The 21,244-nt window shown below is 42.5% G+C and overlaps 1 protein-coding gene across 1 annotated transcript in view; it reads right to left on the reverse strand.

Moving 5' to 3' along the window:
* LOC107121000 (dihydropyrimidine dehydrogenase [NADP(+)]-like) overlaps positions 1-21,244 on the reverse strand; it is a 633,529-nt gene that overhangs the window by 221,182 nt on the left and 391,103 nt on the right. The window contains exons 11-12 of the mRNA XM_015423794.1: positions 20,036-20,246; positions 4,950-5,134 (exon numbers count right to left, since the gene is read on the reverse strand). Coding sequence (XP_015279280.1) covers positions 4,950-5,134; positions 20,036-20,246 — 396 coding nt within the window. The remainder of the gene's footprint in view (positions 1-4,949; positions 5,135-20,035; positions 20,247-21,244) is intronic.

Here is a 21,244-nt window from a genome sequence, read left to right on the forward strand (position 1 = left end):
ACCAGAGCTTTAAGAGCTCTCCAGCTGTCACCTGGAGACTGGCAACAGCTTGTTTGGAGGGGGGGGAGTACGGCATTGTATCTGTCTGAGATCCCCCTCTTCCTCCTCCTCCTCAGACCCCACCCTCAGCAGGCTTCATCCCTAAAATATCCTGGAAGTTTCCAACCTGGAGTTGCCAACCCTATGTCCTTTCCAGGCAACCATCAGCCTACCGTTATCTGCCTGTCTGTCTTCAGGTTTACACCCCCCCCCCAGCCTCTGCCAAGGGAAAGGGCAGTCTTTCCCTGTAGTGGGAACCAAAGCAGCTGACATAATTTTCCTCTCCCCCATATGATCCGCACAACTACCCTAGGAGGTATGTTAAGGTTGAAAGTGTGTGAATGGTCCATAATCCCCCAAGCAGCTTTTAAAACATGAACCTGGGACCTGCACACCATCCTCTGAAGCGCTCTCTGTGGCAGTAATGGGGTGACTGCTGGCACCTTTTCCTATCATTTTTTGCCTTGTGGTATTCTGCTAGTGGTGTGATCTGTCTTCTTTGTGATGTGGCATGATTGTGTTATTGGGTTTGTTTCTTTTGAAGGGGAAGTGATGTGTTGTGAGTGAGGACATATTTTACCTCAGAATGCAGTAGGTTCCATATGCAACTGAAAATTCCAACTGCCTTGTGGGGGGGGGGGGGTTTGAGGTGTGGAATGGAGTGAAGTCCAATCAGCTTCCATATGCAAAAGACCTTGAAACACTGGGCAGGACTGCACAACGCAGCCAGTCAACCCAGCCAGCGTCTTCTGACTGAAAGTTCTTGCAGCCAAACACTAAAGGTGTGCATTTGGAACGTTGGAGCCCACTACGGCTTTATATATAAGGGAGAGATGGCCAAGGAGGTCAGGAAAGTTCCCATATTACCATCATTTCATAGAATATCTAAAATGGAACTGTGCAGGAGGACTCTTTTCAAAAAGGGGATAGGGTCAGATTTTGTGAAAGTTTAGTTAGCTTTCACTGATTCGTTCAATGTATTTATTATACTATTACACTTGCTCTCTAATTTTATAATCCAGTTTTGTGTTACTGTTGTAAAATAAAACATTACTGTTTGATGGAGCGTATTATACTTTTGTGGGTGTGTGCTGTTTTCTATCTTTTATTACAATGGTTTCATCATCTGAAAATATAGTTAATGATTTTCCTATTAAAAAAGGTTCTTTTGAATCTTGGTATATAGAGAATGCAAAAACTAGAGTTTGGCTTGGATCCAGGGAAGTGTTTCCTTGGGCACAAGGACTGCAGCAGCCTGAAATGCCCTTCTCAATCCTGTTCCTAGGAAACAGGAGTTCCCCCAGACACAAGATTTCAGGGGACATTTCAGGCTGCCATGGAAGCAGGCAGGCAGGAAAATCATGCTCTACAGGCAGACGTCCTTGCACCCACAAAAATGTCAGTCTGAATGCAAGCCTCTGGATGTTTGGGAAGTTTTCAAAAGCTAGCCTAAAGGTCTGTCAAAGCTCATGCAAGTTGTAGTGAAGCATGGTTTGCTTTCACATGGTGCAGAGAACTCTGGACTGGAAAACTAAACCAGATTCACGCGACTATGGGCTGCAAGTCTTTTCCATTTTGCTTACTTGAACAGGATTAAAGATGTTACCTTCGTATCCTCTTTCATTCCCAAAGATAGCTGCAGAACATCAGAAACCCCCCACATAGCTCATCCCCTCTCCTTCTTCAATTTCAGCCCTTAAACAGTTTCCTCACTTTGTACACTTCTCATACTCCATTCTCTTCTCGTCCATTTTCCAGTCTGAAAATATGCGGCAAGGGGAAATAACTCTGAATCCTCTTTGCTTTTGTTCCTGGAACATGATTCTCATATCACCTTTGTAAAGAACTACGACAGACGATATGCAATTGCTCAGCCTCACCCCAAGCACATTTTGATTGGCATTAAATGGTTCTGTTAAGTAACTCCCTAATAAAGAGAGATGTCAGAAATGTCCAGTTATAATAGCAAGTAGTTTTTGATCTTTAGTTGTTGTAGATTTTCTGGGGTGTATGGTCATGGTCTTCTTGACACTGCAGTACTTAACGTTTTGCCAGCAACTGTGACTGGCATCCTCAGAGGTATAACACAGAAAGATGGAGTACTCTCTGTGTCAATGTAAGAAGAAAAATTGTAGGCAGGTAATTTATATCTACTGAGGAAGATGGGGTAGGGCTGAGTCATTATCTTGTAGGAGTTTCCCAGGCTGTGACATGCTAATGGAGGAGCTTTCCTGAGGAGGTTCTTTTGAATGTGGATTGGCTATTGAAATTCTAATCTTATCTGTAGTGCTACTGTAAATGACAGAAGAGACCCCCTCACTTCTGCAGGAGTATACCACATACCCTGCAGTTGTGGACAGGTTTACATCAGGACCACACATCATAGCATCCAGACAAGAATAAAAGAACATGAAAGACAATGCAGACTTGGCCAACCTGAAAAATCAGCAGTGGCTGATCATAGCCTAACTCAAACAGGGCACAGTATCTTATTCCAAGACACTGAAAAGCTGGACAACACATCCAATTACCATGTCAGATTACACAGGGAAGCCATTGAAATTCATAAACACAAACACAATTTCAACAGGAAATAAGAGAGTTTTTAAAAAAATAAGGCATGGTTTCCTGTCCTGAAAAACACAAAATGTTCTACATCTTACAACAGCACTAAAGACCACAGCCATGCAGCCTGGAAAATCTACAACAACTAGTGAACTCTGGCCGTGAAAGCCTTCGACAACATATAGTTTTTGATCTCACTGAGAGTAACTCTCCTTTATTTATTTTATGCCACCTTTCCTCCCAGGAGCTCAGGGTGGAAAACACTATTCTCTTCTCCTCAAAGGTCATTTCGGGGGGGAACGCGGGGGAACGCAGTTCCCCGGGTGAGGTGCTGGGGGGCGGGGCACACGACGAAGCCCCGCCCCCTGCTTCCGGCCGCCCCGCTTCCAGCCCTCATTCAGCCAGGAGGAGGCAGGAGAAGAGGGAGGGTAAGTTGCTTCCTCCCTGCCTCTCCCCACCCCTGCCTGCCTGGGGCCAGGGAGGGCCTTGGTGGGGCTGCCTCGCACTCCCGCTGGCCTTGCAGGTCCACCGCCGGGCCCCTGATGTCAGGGGGTGTGGCATATGCTAATGAGTTATGCTAATGAGTTCCCCTAGCTCTTTTTCTATGAAATGACCCCTGCTTCTCCTGCATTTAGTCCTCACAACAAACCCATGAGGTGGATCAGACTGAGAGAGAATGACTGGTGCAGGGTCACCCAGAAAGCTTTGGGGCACAGCAGGAGCCTGAGTCCCCCTGATCCTAGTCCAACACTCTGGCCACTACCCCACACTGTCTCTCTTTTCTAATACCCACTACTTGCTATTTTTTGCTAATCTGGGGATATAAGGATTGAAGAGGCGAGGCAAAGCATGTGTTCTACTAGTATTGCGCCAAAGTGACTTCTAGGATGGCCAACTCTAGCTTGGGAAATCCTTGGAGATCTGGGAGTGGTGCCTGGGGAGGATGGAATTTGGGGAGTGGAGGGAGCTCAGCAAGGATATGATGCCATAGAGACCATGCTCCAAAGATGCTGTTTCCTCCCGGGAAACTGATCTGTGTAGTCTGCAGAGAAGTTGTAATTCCAGGACGACTCCAGGCACCACCTGGAGGTTGGCAACCATACCCATTATAGAAACAGCCACCTTTTGTGAAGCACATGGATTGCCTGCATTTTACTAAGCCGAGGAGTGTTGTTACTGCCAGTGGAAGAGTCCCCTGCTTCGGAGGGATGCATTTCCATTAGCTAAGTGGAGCAGCAGGCAGCAATCCAAAATGTTTATATGTTAAACTAAAATGACAAGCTATCAGGGCTCCAAACACAAAAATCCTCTGTCAGCCTACCATATTCTTATCTCACCTTTCCTCCAAATAGCTCAGGGCAGTATACACAGTTTCCCCTTTCTTTTATTTTTTTAAATCCCTCACAACAATCCCAGTCCAGCACACTAACTACTACACCACATTGACTCTCTTAATCAGCATTAGCCTCTTTTGATACAGACACTTTTCAACTTGAAATGGAATTTTCAGTGCTAGAAAACCGGATCATAATCTCTCTCGCTCTCGCATTAATGGGTTCATTTTTATGATATGCTACAGACAGCATCTGTCTCATATCTTGTTTACCACTGCAGGAAGTCCTATTCGAGACACAGGAGCAAGCGAAAATCAGGACATACGATCCTCTTAGCACCAGATATAGGAATTGTTTCTTCACCTGCTAAACAATGTTTCTTAAACTAGTTTTTATTATTTGTAGAATTTTTCTGTCCACAAACCTGTTGTCTCTTGGGTGACTGTCAGATTTATCAGAGAGGCAGCTTTCTTTGCTGAGGTGCCCTTGTTTTGAGTCTGTATGTGTTTTAAACAGCACTTGTGTGATCACACCCTATACATAGTAATTTCTGCCCCAGGTGACAATGTTAAAAGTATTCTCTACCACCACCACCCAAACCCCACGCTGCTCAGTGCTGTACTATTTTAATATTTATAAGATGTTTTTTCCAATTACCCAAGTAAGGTGCATTATGCAGTATATTATGTATTAAGTTGTATTTCCCTGGGGTAGAAATCAGAGTTGATGAGTAAAAATAAGTCTCATTGGTTAACACAAATATCACATTTGAATCCAACCCAAAAAGCGAAATTCAATTTTAACTTAGCAAAGCCTTTCATTGGCTCCTATATATTTTAAACAATCTCACTTTCCCCACTAATTACCCTTCTGTTGGATTTATAATGCACCATCTCCAAGTACATATATAAATTGTTATTTAATTATAGATAGTGTAACATGTTTGGGAGTGAGGAGGAAATATGTACCTGGAAAAAGGTAGAGTCAGAGGGTGCTCTACTAAAGACCCACCTGTATGTATTTGTGCATGTACCAGGAAGCTTGCTTTCCATCATTCACTGATTCGACTGTAGTGCTGGCCATGCCGACAATGTCACCCCCTGCAAAAACCCATGGCTCGCTTGTTTGCATGCTCTCTAGATCAACTTCTGGAAGACCCCACTTGTTAAATTTGATAGGACTCAGAGCTTCTTTTACTGTATTGAAAGAAACACAAGAAGAAAACATAATATATGAAACAGCAGTTAAAACTGTGCATATCTTGTGTCAGGTGGCTGAGTCACAATTTAACTTCAAAACCATGATTACTATAGAACTTAAACACAACAATTGTTGTATTATGCAACAAAACAGACTACATCCAGGACAAATCTCCTTCCGCCTACTTTCTGTCCTGTCAGACTACGTCTTCTAGCGAGGAGTGCTTCCATTTTATTTATAGCCACTAATATATACCACAGAATATTATCAGACTTGCAGACTTGAACCATAAATTCTAGGATATAAGACTGGAACCTAACCAACAGAGCTGTTAGGAGCTGTGTTCATTCAGGTCTCACTCAAGCACTCAGAAGTATAAGGAAATAGAAATATATAACAACACTGATTCCTGTGATTGGCAAGCAGTATGAAGTCTCTAGATAGTCTGAACCTGCTCATTGCAGGAAATCCAAGGCTAGAGTGTTCCTGACAGATAGTTGTCAAGTCTCTGCTTGGACCTCCATGACTGAAAGCCATGGAGTAACTGGGGTAACTGGTTCTATTGTTGACTTGTTATTGTCTTCTAACATCCAGCTAAATTCAGCCCTCCTGTCATTTAAGCCCATTACATCTAGCCTCTGCTCATATGTCAGAACCCTTCATATATAAGACTGGTATCAGGTTCCCCCTCAGTTTTCTCTCGTTGAGGTCAAACACAATCAGCTACTTCATCCTTCCCTTGAAATACTTGTTTCCAGACCCCAATCATCTATGTTGCCCTTCTCTGAACCTATTTTGATTTGTCTACATAATTCCTGAAGTCTGGCATCCAGAACCACACACAGTACTCAATGAGGTCTGAGTAAAATGGAATAGAGTGGAATTATAACTTCTTGTGTCTTGGATACTATGCATGGGGGGTGTCTTAAAATCTTTCCATCATCCTCAAACTCTTTTAACTGTTCTTTGGTGCTACTGCAAGTTCCAGTCTCTATCCCAACTTGATCTTTTCACTTCCCTCAGAGTCAAAGCTATTGTGGAAGACACAGCATACAAACTTTTAAAGCAAGCAAATACCTTGAATGCTGAAACAACAGCACATCTGGCATTAGATATGTTGCCATTTCAGGATTCCAGACAACTCTGAGAAAGGGAGGCTTTGCAGAGGGATCTTCTTCAAGGCCTGCCAACGGCTGCTACTGCAGTTTCTAGATATGAGTGAAACAGGGCTCAGAGGGCCTGAGCAAGGTTGAAGGGATACATTTAGTCATCAGACGACCACCTATGATTTCACTAGCAGCAAAGTCCAAAGTTTAGAATTGGACTGGGGCACGGAAGGTATGAATTATGTTCCAGTGCTTCTGGACAATAATTCATTTTAATCAAGACCATTCTGAATTCAGCTAAGTGGACTTCACCCATCACTTCTTTCAGCACTCAGGGTCCAGTTTCAATACCCTTCTGCTCCCAGCTGAAGTGTGGGTCCATACTGGCGGGGCCTGGCCAACTATTACAATTCAAGGATTAGTTCCATAGTAAGTGAGAGATTGGGAGCATTGTAAGTCATTGTAACAACTGTAGAAAGGTGCACCATAAGAATAATACTATTTGTGGTGAGGCTGCCTATTGTAACTACATTTAGCCACAAGAACAGTCCATTATCTGAAGCAGTTTATACAAAATGAAGTATGGAATAATCTGGAGTCTTCATCTTGTCCTCATTGGTCTAAATACATCAGGACCAAAGACCGTGATCTCTCGGACTGGATTTTTGGATCTTGATTGCTACACAATTGAGTTGTGATACTTTGATTTGTATGTAGTCCTCTGTTATATGTTTAAATAGATTCCTTGATGTAATATGAATATTGCAGAGTAATTTTCTTACTGGATAATAGCATTGTTTGTATTGAAAATAGGTATTGTATGTTGTGATTACCTTTCAGAAAGACAATTTATTATAATACACTTTACTGTTTAGCATCACTTTGGCATGATATTACATTTCTTGTGGTTACCCAAATTGCAGGCACCATTCATTCATTCATTCATTCATTGATTTCCTGCTTTTCTCCTCAGTGGGGACCCAAAACAGCTCATGTCACTCTCCCCTTCTCCATTTTATCTTCACAACATCCAATATGTGAGGTAGGTTAGACAAAGAGAGAGTGATGGGCCCAAGGTCACCAGTGAGCTCTCCCAGATCCCAGTCCAACAATCTAACCTCTGTACTATTCAACAGGAAACACACTTGTTTTCCCAAACTGAGTTACACAAAAATATAATTTCTTCACTACGTGAGATCTTGCCTGTTCTCTGAGCTAAGCTTTCTATATGAATAATGGACAATTCTCTTTGAGGCATCATGTGGCTTCTGGCTCTCATACAAAGCAGATAAGGAAAAAAACCTGTGGCTGGACTGTATTGTGAAACTGGACATAGAACACAAGTTCTGATCAATTGTTCTCTATGCCAAATGTATTCTTCATCAGATCTATGTGCAGGAGCATGAGACTTTGGGGTCGCAGGAAACCCCCCCCCCCCCCAAATAGCCCACTGTTACCGTCCTCATGATGGTAGCACATGTTGATTTTGGGATTGAGGACTTTCTGCCCATGCAACCCTTCCCCATCACAACACCAAGCACACCTGTGAAAGAAGCTGAAGCAATGTTTATTTACTGGCCTGCCAGTGCTTGGCACTAATTATGGCTAACTACCCTGTATGTGATGCGGTGGCTCAAGCTGCGGTGGCTCAAGTGGTTAAGACGCTGAACTGCAGGCTGTGAAAGGTCAGTAGTTCAGCAGTTTGAGACCCGGGTGCCGCATGATGGAGTGAGCTCCCATCTCTAGTTCCAGCTCCTGCCAACCTAGCAGTTCGAAAGCAAGAAATTGCAAGTAGATAAATAGGGACCACTTCGGTGGGAAGGTAACAGCGTTCCGTGCGCCTTGGTGTTTAGTCATGCCGGCCACATGACCACGAAAAACGTCTTCAGACAGCGCTGGCTCTTCGGCTTTGAGACAGAGATGAGCACCGCAACCCTAGAGTCGGACTCGACTGGCTTTCGAGCAAGGGAACCTTTACCTTTACCTTTACCCTGTATGTATGAAATGGTGCTCCTGAGGTACCCTCTCCACTGCCTTGGTAAGCCAATTATAACCCTTTTCACCCTTAATAACAAGGAGGACACCATGGATACAAACAGAAAAAGGGTTTATTTACAGTGGGGAGGGGAAGCAAACTAGGGACATTTAGGGCAAACTTTATAACACTAATGTGTGTGTCTGTGTGTGTCTGTCTGTGTGTATGATTGAAAGATAGAGAGACTTAACCAGGGAACTGCCGTGTCCCCCTGTTTTGTTTTCCTTCAGATGACCACAACGGCCTTTGAAAATACAGACCTCTGCTTGCCCCCGATAGCTTTCCAATCACCCAGAAAGACTACATATGAAATCCACACCCGTGTGTGCCACTCCAGGCCACCACATTAAACAGTGCACTTTCACCTCAAGTGACTGGAAACAAAGCCATGTCAGAATGAAGAAATGGGTTCATTATCCTATCTATCCATATGAACGGTTTATGGGTGTGAAGTAAGTTGATCCTGCCTTGCCTTTATAACAGTTTGGTGACTAATGTACAGAAAAACAACAACCCTGTTTTAAAATAATATAAAGAATGCAGTGCAGTGGGGTTAGGCAAAGAAGATCCAGGTTTAGATCCTTACTCAGCCGTGAAGCACCTGTGAGGTAGGTTAGGCTGCTAAAAAGTGACTCCTGGATGAGAAAGTGACTCATCCAGTGACTTTCTCTATACCCAATCTAGCTCACAAGATTGTTGAGGCTATAATGGAATTGGTAGACCACATATACCACCCAGGATGCACTGGAGGAACAGTGGGATAAAAATGTAGTCAGGCATTCAAAGTTATGGGAGATCTATCTACCATATGTATGAATCACAAAACAATGAGACACAAATATAAATATTGCAGCAACACTTCTGAAAAAGGATATTCTTTCACCTTATGACAAAAAAGTCTTAAAACAATGTTATTTACCTCTGTTACAGATTATAAATTCAGAATAATGTGTCATTAGAAAGAGCCAAGAACCTTACTATATCTTCAAAGTACAGTATATTTTGTTGAAAGTATTATTTTAGCTGCTCTTGATACCATGCATCAAAATAAATAGCTTTTACACAGTGATTACTATATTGCGGCACTTAGGTTTCTTCTTTCCTCTAAAAGAAAGGGAGGGGAGAATTCAGCATCCCTTGGGGACATACCAAACGCAGATGCAGATTGCTAAGGTCAATTAAACTGATGTAGCTGTGCTGTCATATATGTAAAAGAGAAACCTGCTAGCATATGACAAGATTATTTCTCAGTTGTCATCGAACGGTGTCAAAGATGTGTTCTGTTTTTACAAGAGATGAGCCCGGGTGGCTGTGTTTTGTCTGGGGAAACCCTCTGTAAAGTCAAAACCATAATTATAGGAAGGAACTGCATTTCATAATTTCCCATTTTGTGTTTCCACATCAATGAGTTAAATAATAGGATGGAGGAAGAGAACAGGGTGGGGGCAGAGGCACAGTGAAGAGGCAAGTGAGGTCAGGGACTTCCAGAAAGGCTTTCCTGACATAAAGGGCTTTCAAGAGAGGCACAAAAGAGGAAATGAAGCTGCTCAGGATGTAATATTGAGCCTCTGGTACAAATATTTCTTGGGACTTTCGATCAAGTACTATGCAGGTACACGACCAAGATATATATATATATTTAAATGAGGCTTTTCTGCAAAAGATCATGCTGCTGAAGAGGTAAGCCAGTTTCAGTGTTGTCAGCAGATAGCCTCTTCAGCTCGGAACTTCTAGAGAGAAAAAGCCAAGGCACTCATCAATGACATGAGCAGTTTCTTTGCCCAAATGTGTGCATATATAATTTGTGCATCACAGCCATTGGCATGACTGATAACATTGGCAAAGGACTTCAACCGGGGTGGGGATGGGGGGGGGGGAATGATTGGATTTAGATCCTCACACAGCCACTATCTTAAAATACATTAGAAGGAAGGAATAATTAGGCTGTATATCTCATTTTTGATACAGCCAACAAAATGCTATTATGACAAATTAATATGAATACCACAGAGGGCTGCTAATACTGATAATGGCAAGCACAACACATTTTGAAATTCTGAATGCTAAGATAAGGCACTGATGGCTTAGACAAAAAATATACTGGGGAAAGGAACTGTTTTGCATGTTTCAGCAGCTAATTTTAAAACTAGAAATACTGTGTCAGTTTCATGATCAGAAGTGATCACTCTCCTTTGAAGTCCCAGGACTTGCAGGAAACTAAACTGACCTAAAATAAACAAAGCATGTATTTGGTGAAGTCTGCTAAAATAGTTTGCAAGTGTCAAGTCTGTTTCCTTCTAGTATCTGAATCCAAAGCAGCCGAGTGTAATTTAGTATTTCTAAGGATAAAGCAACCAGACTGTTTTGCATAGCCTTGAATACATTGTTCATAAAAGCACAGCTTTAGTTCAGGGATAGTAGAAGCAGAGAAAGTTTGGCCAAGCAACTTATTGACAAGGTGTGTGTACTAGCACCAAAATCCAGATTCAGAATTTAGAAAACCTAGAACTTCTGAATAACAGGAACTCTATGAAAACCAATAGGTTTTAGTGATTTCCCACTTTAAAAGAACACAAAAAAGAGACAGACTACTTTTTAAAAGGTTTCCCTTGGTACTCTGACCCTTTCCCAGCACCTATATGCCAATTTCAAAGAGTCAAGAAGATATGGCAAGTGCATACAGCAACAGCTACTATTGCCAGGCAGAAGTGCAAGGCATTAGGAAATGACTACAGTCTGGGCATGAACCCTCACCAGTACAAATGCCACTGGGGCAACACTGTGCATAGCTCAGTGGAGCCGAGGAGGACAGCTGGTGTTAGGGAATGGGCAAATACCCTGGGCAATGCTGGCAGGCAGACTGGAGCAGCACACAGTGGTGAGTGGGAACTACCTTGATAGAATTGGTTGCAGCACAGTTGAGTGAGTGAACACAGTCCTGGAGTTGCCAGTTGGAAGAAGGGAAGGGACAGTGGGAGGGGGCAGCAGACTGAAGAATGGCATACCCTGTACTGTGGACTGGACTGTGCCATTCTCTCTTACTCAAAGGGCACCACAGGGAAGCCCAGCAACAGTAGGCTGACCTGAAAGAACACCATTATTTATATTGATCCAACTTCTAGCTGTGAGTGGGGCCTGACAAGGTCCCCCGCTCAAGAGAACACCCACTCGGTGGGCACACTGGTTGGTAGGCAATACCAGAGGTCATTTCGGGGGGGATCGCGGGAGATCGCAGTTCCCCCGGGTGAGGTACGGGGGGTGGGGCACATGATGAAGCCCCGCCCCCTGCTTCCAGCCGCCCCGCTTCCGGCCCTCATTCAGCCAGGCGGAGGCAGGAGAAGAGGGAGGGTAAGTTGCTTCCACCCTGCCTCTCCCCACCCCTGCCTGCCTGGGGCCAGGGAAGGCCTTAGCGGGGCTTCCTTGCACTCCCGCCGGCCTTGCAGGTTCACCGCCGGGGCCCTCATGGGGCTCGGCAGTGGACCTGCAAGGCCGCCGGCGGCGGCTGGGACCGTTGGGGGCGGGGTGTGTGGCCTTATGACACACTTCCGCTGATGTCAGGGTGTGTGGCCTTATGACACACTTCCGGTGATGTCAGGGGGTGTGGCATATGCTAATGAGTTATGCTAATGAGTTCCCCTAGCTCTTTTTCTACGAAACGACCCCTGGGCAATACCACCTTGGCCAGACCACCTCAAATTGCCACCTTCTCAGCCCAGTAAGCCCTAGTTCAGTTTGCAGGGCTCCTCTACCAGGTCCTCCCTCTTGCACCACCAATCAGGGGACTTCTGAGCTCTCTGGTTCCGCCACCCTTGGAGCCAGGCTGTCTGCACAATCTTCCAGTTTCGTTTCTCAAGCAGCCTTTCCAGGCTGTCTAAGGAATAGGCTTAACGTTTCTCTCTTGCAAGCAAGCTAGCCTGATTTCTATAGGAATTTATGGGATTACAAATATTAGAATTTATTCTCAATATTTGGCACTATAAAACTAAGATTTAGAATGAATGTTTCTAAATGAGATTTGCACATCCCAACTGTTTGCCAGTCATATGTTCATTTTGCCTTTTCTCCAAGGAGCTAATGGTAGCACACATTGGCTTGTACTCAGAGGTTCTATTCCAATAATGGTAGAGACTTCCTTCCAGTGCAAGAAGCCTCCAGTCAGATCAAGGATACTTGCTTCAGCAGAAGAGAAGTGTTTTACCAGTGGAACAGAACGTCTGAATTTAATCCACTGAGTAGTTCAGAGATGGTTGTTGGGGGTGGGGTGGGTTGGTGTTTTTTTTTTTTTTAAGGGAACATGATTGTCTGTTCCCACACCACTGAAATTAAAGAAATCACTCTATTGGATACAGAAGGCTGATAAGGAAGATACTATATATAATTATGTGAAAATAAAAATATATGAGTGCTTGTTCAATTATGTATCCTACACATCCGCCTTTAAAATACTAATGGATATTGAGCTAAAGCACTGTTACCCAGATACAGACTTTTGATATTTGTGTGCTTGTTCTCACATTATCCCATTCCTTTCACGTTACCAAAGTAGTGAGAGAAGAAACCATGGGAACACAGCTCTGATGCTACATTTCACAAATGAGAATCCCCATTTAATGCTACTGCAGTGGCAGATACATTCTAAAAACAGGCAAAAGTCTACCAGTTTTGCATGCAGACAATAGGTATATAATCTCATGGCCTCATTCAGAATGAATGGCAGACACCATCATAAACCAAAAATTAAAATAATTTTTTATGCTATAGTATAGTTCAAACTGCTGAATTCATTATGCAAACAAACAAAAATGGAGAAACATCAGCCAATTACAGACCACTTTGGGGGGAAAACCCAGTAATATTAAGATATATTGGAAAGCTGGAAAATATTTTAATTAGCAAAACAAATCAAATGGAAAAGATTCCTCAAATAAAGTTTTAAAAATGACACTGTGTGTGCTTGACTGCCATGACTAATTATGTATCCATGTAATGTGTGTTCAATTTGGGCTTATTTAAATAGCAGAAATGCTCATTAGCTGCAGTATATCTGTGAAGCCTCAGTAAACAGTTTAATGGTATTTTATGTTTAACCAATTTCATAAGTTCCTGTAATTCTGGCATTCGCAGCTCATTAATGTTATTTTTGATATACATCTTACAGACTTCTTTCACTGAAAACTGGCAGTGTACCCTTGGCTGCTGTTGGAAAAAATAATAATAATAACACTCTTAAACAATCATATGGGGGGGAAATGTAACTTAACCTTAATACAATGAGTCAATTTGGTATCAGAAGAAGACAAGATTCTCACCAGCTAGATATCTACCAGGGGAAAAATAGTTAGAAGCCCAATTTGCTTAGATCAAATTGCTTCATTGCGGATTATGTCACAACAAGATGGACATTTCTGAGCACTTGCTATTAGAAATGGTGCTGGGTTCTACCTGGGGCTTGGTTCAATACAAACAGAAGTCAACAAATCCATATTTATTTATTTATTTAAACATTTTTGCAATGCCTCCTCCCCACACTGCCCTGGCTCAACCAGCTTACAAAAAAACCCTGACTTGCAGCTAACAAACACTCCAGCATTAAACAAAAACACAATACACCATTTCCCCTCAAAAACGTCCCACCCAGTACAGGCTTTCCACAATCCTGGAGCCAGTACTAAGAAAGAATGGCCCATATTGTGGCTGATCAGGTGACTCGGAGGGAAGGATTTGCTAGGAAGGATAGCAAACAACCTCATGCTGTCCTTCAAGTACAATGGAATTCTTTTTCTAGATTTTTTAAAAATTATATCTAACATGGAAATTAAATACAGTACTGGGCTCAGGTTTGGAACCAAACTCAAGATTTATCAATGTTCTCCAAGTAATAACATATAGGATATCAACTCCTAGTGAAACCTGGCAAATAATGATAAGCAGAAACTGTGAGTATGGCTATTCACAAGGGAAGAAAACCTATTCCTGTGCCTATTGGGGGGAAGGAAAAAATAATAATTACAGAACGATCATGCTGTGCTTCACAGTCACTGTCTAAGGAACACTCAGCAGTGTGATGCTGGGTTTAAAACAGCCTCTCTGTTTTACCCCTTTATTGTAAAAAATCATTCCAATGAAGACTATGCATCTTTTATCATTTCTAAAGGCAGTTCATCATTAAAAGATACTCTACATCAGTAAGGATTTCCTGTAATTATCATGTGTTTATTTTTTACCTCTCAATGTTTACATTTCAAAGGAAAGCATGCATATAGATCCATGCTATACAGACACATACTATGTCGATACAGCAGAGTTTCTAAAAGAAACTGAACACTGCTACTGAATGACGCAGAAAGAGCAGGTCAAAGATGATTTCCGAGTAATGCCCAGTTATGGGATGTGCCCTAAATGATGCAAAAGGAACGAGAGCTTTAGCATCCTCATGGACAAAGGTATATCAGGAAAAGAAAGTGACTTGAATACAGAGGAAACTATTCTGCTTCCCTGCCGTTACCTACAGAAATCCAAGGAAATGCAGGGGCCAGGGGAAGATATACGTGGTTGTATCAGCTGGGGACACATACAAAAGATGGGCTGCCACATACCAAGCTATGTAACCTTCAGAGCAGGAAATGGGTGAATGGAATTAGGGTTGGCAGTGGGGAGAAATATCCTCATCCTAATAGGGTGGGGATGGACACCCTCTTTTCCTCCTGAAAGAACAGCCCCCTGGAAGCAAGAGATACTGTTCCGATATTAACCAGAGAGAAACAATTATAGAGCACAGGACAGAACAACAGGATGGACATATTTCTTGCAACATTAAGTTTAGACTGAAGGGAACTGACTGTTTTTTTACCTTGTCATTTTTAAAGGCTGTTCTGATTTGATTTCTTTTTAAATTGCTTTGAATAATTCGTCCAAGAAAAGCTACTAATAAGTAAATGTTATCAGCAGTGGCAGTAATGCACATGCACTCCCCATTGGGACATGCTCCACAGGGAACTGAGAAAGAGACCTATAAAGCTATACACCAAAATGAAAAGGGATCTGTTGAGTGGAACAGTGATCATTTCATCACATAGGAGACTATGAAGGACAAATATTTCTAGGGATGTTGCACTTATCAAAGACATGGATGGCATCTGTTTTAGGACATTTTTGTAGGTGGTTTTTATATGTGATGTTGTTTTCTGTTGTTATAAGGTATATGGAAATGCTCATAAAATACAATGGTTTTTGTTGTCTTCTGCCACATAGTCTTGAATATATTCAAGATCAGGCCTTTGATCCTCACAGTAAATGTCTTTCCCAACACACTATGGTACCCCTAATAGCAACAACCACACTATTCTCTACACCAGCAAAATAACATAACTTGTATCAAATTACCAGTCAGGGAAAGCAATTGAAACACTAGGAATGGGGAACCAAGGCACAGCATACCAGTGCCTTCTGGTTTATGCCTTTAGGTCTTCTGGGACGGGAAAGCACATGTAAAGGCGATAGAAGAACAGTAACTAGGCATGGGCATGGACCAGACCACAGACCTAATTTTTCCACAAACTGGTGCCCAGTTCATGGTCCATGAGCCTAGTCCATTCCATCCCACAAACACGGACCTCCCATGAGGTTCATAAGGTCCATGTTGGCGGGGCTTGCAAAAGCCACATGGCATGTAAGTGAAGGCCAAGTGGCAACTTCACCCACTTTGGTTAGCCAAAATATCAGCATGATCTCTGCAACAATAAGCACAAGCAATTTATTAAAAAAAAAAATACTGAAAGCTGAGATTCAATCCTATTGCTGGATTTGATATTAGCTGCTATGTTCACCCCAGGGCTACAATAAAAGAGGATAAACTGAATAAGACTACTAAACCATTTGATATTGTGTTACTGCTGGATGAGATTACAAATACTGATACTAGTGTGATTCTGTGAATCTATATTCAGCTTGCTATAGAATACCAAAGCTTTTAAAATATGCCCTTCTAAGATCTAATTAAAGTTAACTTCAGCAATCAGGACTTCATTACAGATTCAAATGTTGTTGCTTGTTACTTTACTGTCAAAATGATATTACGAGCATAAGCAACCAATAAATCAAATTCTTAATAAAAACAAAATATGGGAGAGTAGCAGGGGATAAGAAAGCGTAGGGATACTGCCTCTGACCATGGAAGTTCCATTTATGTGTCATCTGTTCTTTCTGGGTTTGTCTAATTCCCTTGAGAAGTCAGCTACACCAGTAGTGATTACTACATATTTTGGCAGCAAATTCTGCATGTTAATTATCTTCTGGGTTCTTTGCATGCATCACAAATGTACTGCCAATCAATTTCACTGGATGACCTTGGCTGCAATCCTATGCACACTTATTCATTCATTCATTCATTCAATTTATACCCCGCCGTCCCCACCGAGGCAGGCTCAAGGCGGCTTACATAAAAGTACATTTATAAATACAATTAAAATCATTGACAAAAACACCATAACTATTAAATATTACTTGTCCTAAAGTGCTGAAGCAATATTCAAGTAAAGTGCAAGAGCAGAGGTTTCAAGCTTAACACTACTTCTTAGGCGGCAATCATGATGATATTTTCACACTAGCTCAGCTAATCCAATTATGTATGTGGTGAACACAGGCTGTAAGTTGTAGGCCAGGGCACAGGGCCACTTCTCAAGTGTTTGGTGCAGCTCCTAATCAAAGGCCTGGTGGAAGAGCTTTGTTTTACAGGCCCTGTGGAACTGTAGAAGGTCCCTCAGGGCCCTGATCTCCTCCGGGAGCTCATTCCACCAGTACGGAGCTGCCATTGAGAAAGCCCTGGCCCTGGTTGTTCCCAGCCTGGCATCTTTGGGGCCTGGGGGGGGGGCAGCTGGTTTTGGGTGCTCTCTGGGGAATGTATGGGGAAAGGTGGTCCCTTAGGTATGCCAGACCCTGACCATAAAGGGCTTTAAAGGTCAAAAACAGCACATTGAAGCGAATCCGGCATGCTATTGGCAGCCAGTGCAGTGCTTTTAGCACAGGCTGGATGTACTCCCACATAGGGAGACCCATCAACAGCCTGGCCACAGCATTTTGCACTAGTTGCAGCTTCCGGATTTGGGACAAGGGCAGCCCTATGTAGAGAGAATTACAGTAGTCCAATCTCAAGGTGACCATCACATGGATCACTGTTGCCAAATCATTGTGTTCGAGGAACGGAACCAACTGCCTGATCAGCCAAAGATGATAAAAAGCTAACTTGGCAGTGGCTGCTACCTGGGCCTCCATTACTAAGGAGGCATCCAAGAGCACTCCCAAACTCCTAACCTCCAGCACTGGCACTAACTGTGCCCCATTGAAGGTCGGGAGTGGGATTCCTACTCCCAGTCCACCCCAACAGAGGCACAGGACCTCCGTCTTCATCAGATTCAGTTTCAATCGACTCAGTCTAAGCCATCTAGACATGGCTTGTAACGTCTGGTCTAAATCTTCTGTTAGAGTCAGACTGGCCGCCCAGCAACAGATAGAGCTGGGTGTCATCTGCATATGGGTGACGTCCCAGCCCATGCCTCCAGGCAATCTGGGCAAGGGGGCACTTACTGGTGAGAAAGCCCCATTAAATAAAAGGGACTTACTTCTGAGTAGATCTGCTAAGAACTGCAGTCCTAGCATGCCAAGCACAGTAAAAGCGAGAAGAAAATTTTGATTCACCATCAGCAAGGCTTGTTCTATATATGGTAAGTATTCTAGCTTCAGTTACACTTCCCAACTATTGACCTAGGACAGCCTTAAGGCTCACAAGTCTGCAATTTCCAGCCTGCTGCCATATCTCTTTTTAAACTAGCTTTGGATTAGCTTTTACTCCTCCAGTATGGAGACTGAAATTAAGGACAAATGTTGCATATTTTTATTAGCTCAGTAATTTCACATCCGAGTTCCCTAAGAATTAACAAGTTACACCTATTTGTTAATTTTAACTTGGTCAAATACCCCTAGAACAGCAGTGGCAGCATTTTTTGGCCCTAGTGTCAGTAAAAAAAATGTGAAGATGATGGTGTGCCAGGAAACCAAGGGCAGGGGGAGATGAAAGCTGGGTTTGGCCAGATACACTCTGAGTAAGCGGAGCCTCAGCAGAGCTGCCAAGACCTCTGGGATTTGCCTTGGACTTGGCTGGAGGCTCTATGGATCTGCGAGGCCAAAAGCTATGCTCATCGCCTTCTCCCCTGGTGCCAGTGGTACAGCCAGCACCTCACAGACTCTCCTCATATTTATTTATTTAAACTATTTATTAGTCACCTTTCTATCTTACAGGAACTCAAGGCAGCTTACAATGTAAATAATAACAAAATACATAAAAACCAGTAGTATAAAAACAATAATTCAAAACTGCTGATAGGCAGAAGAACTAATCATCTAATCAAATGCCATCATGAATAAAACTGTCTTAAAGGTCAAGAGTGAGGGGTCCGGGTGTACCTCCCTGGGAGGTTGTTCCATAATGGTGGGGCTGCCACTGAAAAGGACCTCTATCATGCACCCACCAGATGAGCCTCTCTGGTTGATGGGATAATCAAGAGGGACTCTCCCTGTGATTTTAGTTCCTGGGCAGGAATGTATGGGAGAAGATGGCCCTTCAGATTCCCTGGTCCCAAGCAATATAGGGCTCTAAAGGTCAAAACCAACACCTTGAATTGGGTTTGGAAGCAAACTGGAAGCTAGTGTAATTGTTGTAATATTAGGGTTTTGTGATCCTGGTAACTAACCCCAATGCCTCTCCCCCATGTCTCCTCCCAGTCCTGAAAAATTCCGTACTCAGAAAATAATTCCCAGGTGTATGCAAGCCCTTTAGATCAGAACAGCAGCATTCAGGAAGAAGGGGCTTAAGCCTGTTCTTCTGCATTATTTTCCTGCCCTGAACCTGCCCTAGGGAACTACCATTGGCCCCTGTTGAGGAAACCAACACACAGCCCATCAGAACCTTCTTAGATGAATAACTAGCCCTGCCTCTCTAGCAAACAGTCAAGATTTCTCCAGCTTTGAACATTGTTGTGATGCACCTCTATGTTACTATATCTCGATCAATGACTTTTGTGACAAACAATAAATAAATAAAGGGGGGGGAGATTTCTCCAGCTCCTGGAAAAAATGAATCAGGCATGGGTACCTTCTACAGTAAAGACTGCTATACAGAATTATTTCATTTCCAACAAAAATTAGAAGTTGTTCAATGTTTCAACTGCCTCCCTGATTCATTTTTTTTTTCAGATCATATACTAATTTCCAGCAATATGCTTTTCAAATTCTGTTCTCACTTGTCAGATTGTCAACTTCCATTAGATTTGCCAGAATTCGTCCCCCCCCCCCCCCCCCCACATTCCGGAAAGTCTTCCACTTCATAAAGCAAACTTCTTGCATTTTTTTAACAGTACCCTTGACTCTGTTCAATAACTGTGCTGACATCCTCTCGGACTTATTTCTTTCCTAATTGTAATTTTATCTGAGCTTCTATAATAGTGTTTTAAAGTAGTCTCAAAGTGTCCAAAAGAGATCTCACCCTACTGCCTCTTCATAACTAATCTCTCTTCATTTCTACTGTCAGGGAAACATATTTCAATCACAGTTGATTCTAGGAACAGAATATACATCAAGGCACTATGTAGCCAAATTTAATGCAAAATTTTAATCCCATAAATTTAAATTATTCCTACTGGGATCGGTGGAACTTAAATGTGCTTAATTTAGACTTGATCATGACCGCTTTGACTGAAAAGTACCTTTTGGGTCATTTAAGACTGATCCAAAGGCACTGATCACTACATCAGCTTTCAGCCGGACCACCTGATCTTCATCTTCCTTCCAGTTTCCATCTGCGTCTTGCTCAGTCCGAACAAATTCCATAGCAACAATCTTCCCTCTTTTCACTACCACCTTCCGAGGAGAAAGGAAAGGCAGAAATTCACACTTTTCTTCTTTTGCAAGTTCCATCTGGAGAGGAAGTATGATACAAATATAGACTTAGTTTTTGAAACAGTTTTGATGTCTAATTCTTCTGTGCATTGGGATGTCTAATTCTTTTATGCACCCTCTGTTATTGTGGCTTGTTTTACAGATTCCAGTAGCAGCCAGTTTGATATGCTTTAAAACAGGGAAGCAGTAATATACTTAATAGACATTTTCCTTTTTAAGTACAGGATCAAACTGTCATTTTACCAGCCTATCTGCCACCCACTTCTTCTAGAATTGTATTACTTTTAATTAGCAGCATCTGTTAGCAGAACTCTTGATTTCAAGTCACAGACTAAAACAGCTTTGTCTCTGTGAAATATCCTTATACTCTGTGGCAGTGAAGCCTACATTCCAATATGAGAAGAGACTACACAATCTGTGCTGGAAATAGCAGCTAGACCTATACATATTCCCTTGCGAGTTACTTGGTGAGAAGCCTACTATCATTATCAGATCAGCAAATCTTTAAAATGGACATAAAAATAGAAGGCAGCACTGCCAGGGTAAAATAATAATACATTTCTGGGTTCATTCATTGTCTCTTTTCATTTGAAATACATTTGGTATACAGCAGGGAGTATTGCCCTTGATAAAAAGTCACAATTGAACAGCTCCTTACTGAATGAAAGAACTGCAGGATGACAACAGGCAAAAAAAAAAAAAAAAAAGCCTGGGTGAACTAGGGACTGGCATCTTAAAAGACAACCTTACAGTCTGCATGGATCTGTAGCTAAAGGAACTGAAGTTGAAAGGGATGTTTCTGCAGATCTTAAGTTTTCTACTCATGGAACGCATTTTTATAAACTGAAGGAGGCAATTTGGGCTGATTTCCCTTCCCACTGAGGCCTGTCATACTCTGCCTGCCCCACAAAGCTGCATATGGGGGTAGGTGAACCCCTGTGACTAATAGGGGGTAGGGAGTGGAGTCAGCAATAACACAAGAAATCAACAAAAAAAATCTCCTGCTTTGAAAGTTG

This window comes from Gekko japonicus, unplaced genomic scaffold (genome assembly GCF_001447785.1).
Source record: "Gekko japonicus isolate JY-2015 unplaced genomic scaffold, Gekko_japonicus_V1.1 scaffold151, whole genome shotgun sequence".
In the NCBI taxonomy this organism is placed as follows: Eukaryota; Metazoa; Chordata; class Lepidosauria; order Squamata; family Gekkonidae; genus Gekko; species Gekko japonicus.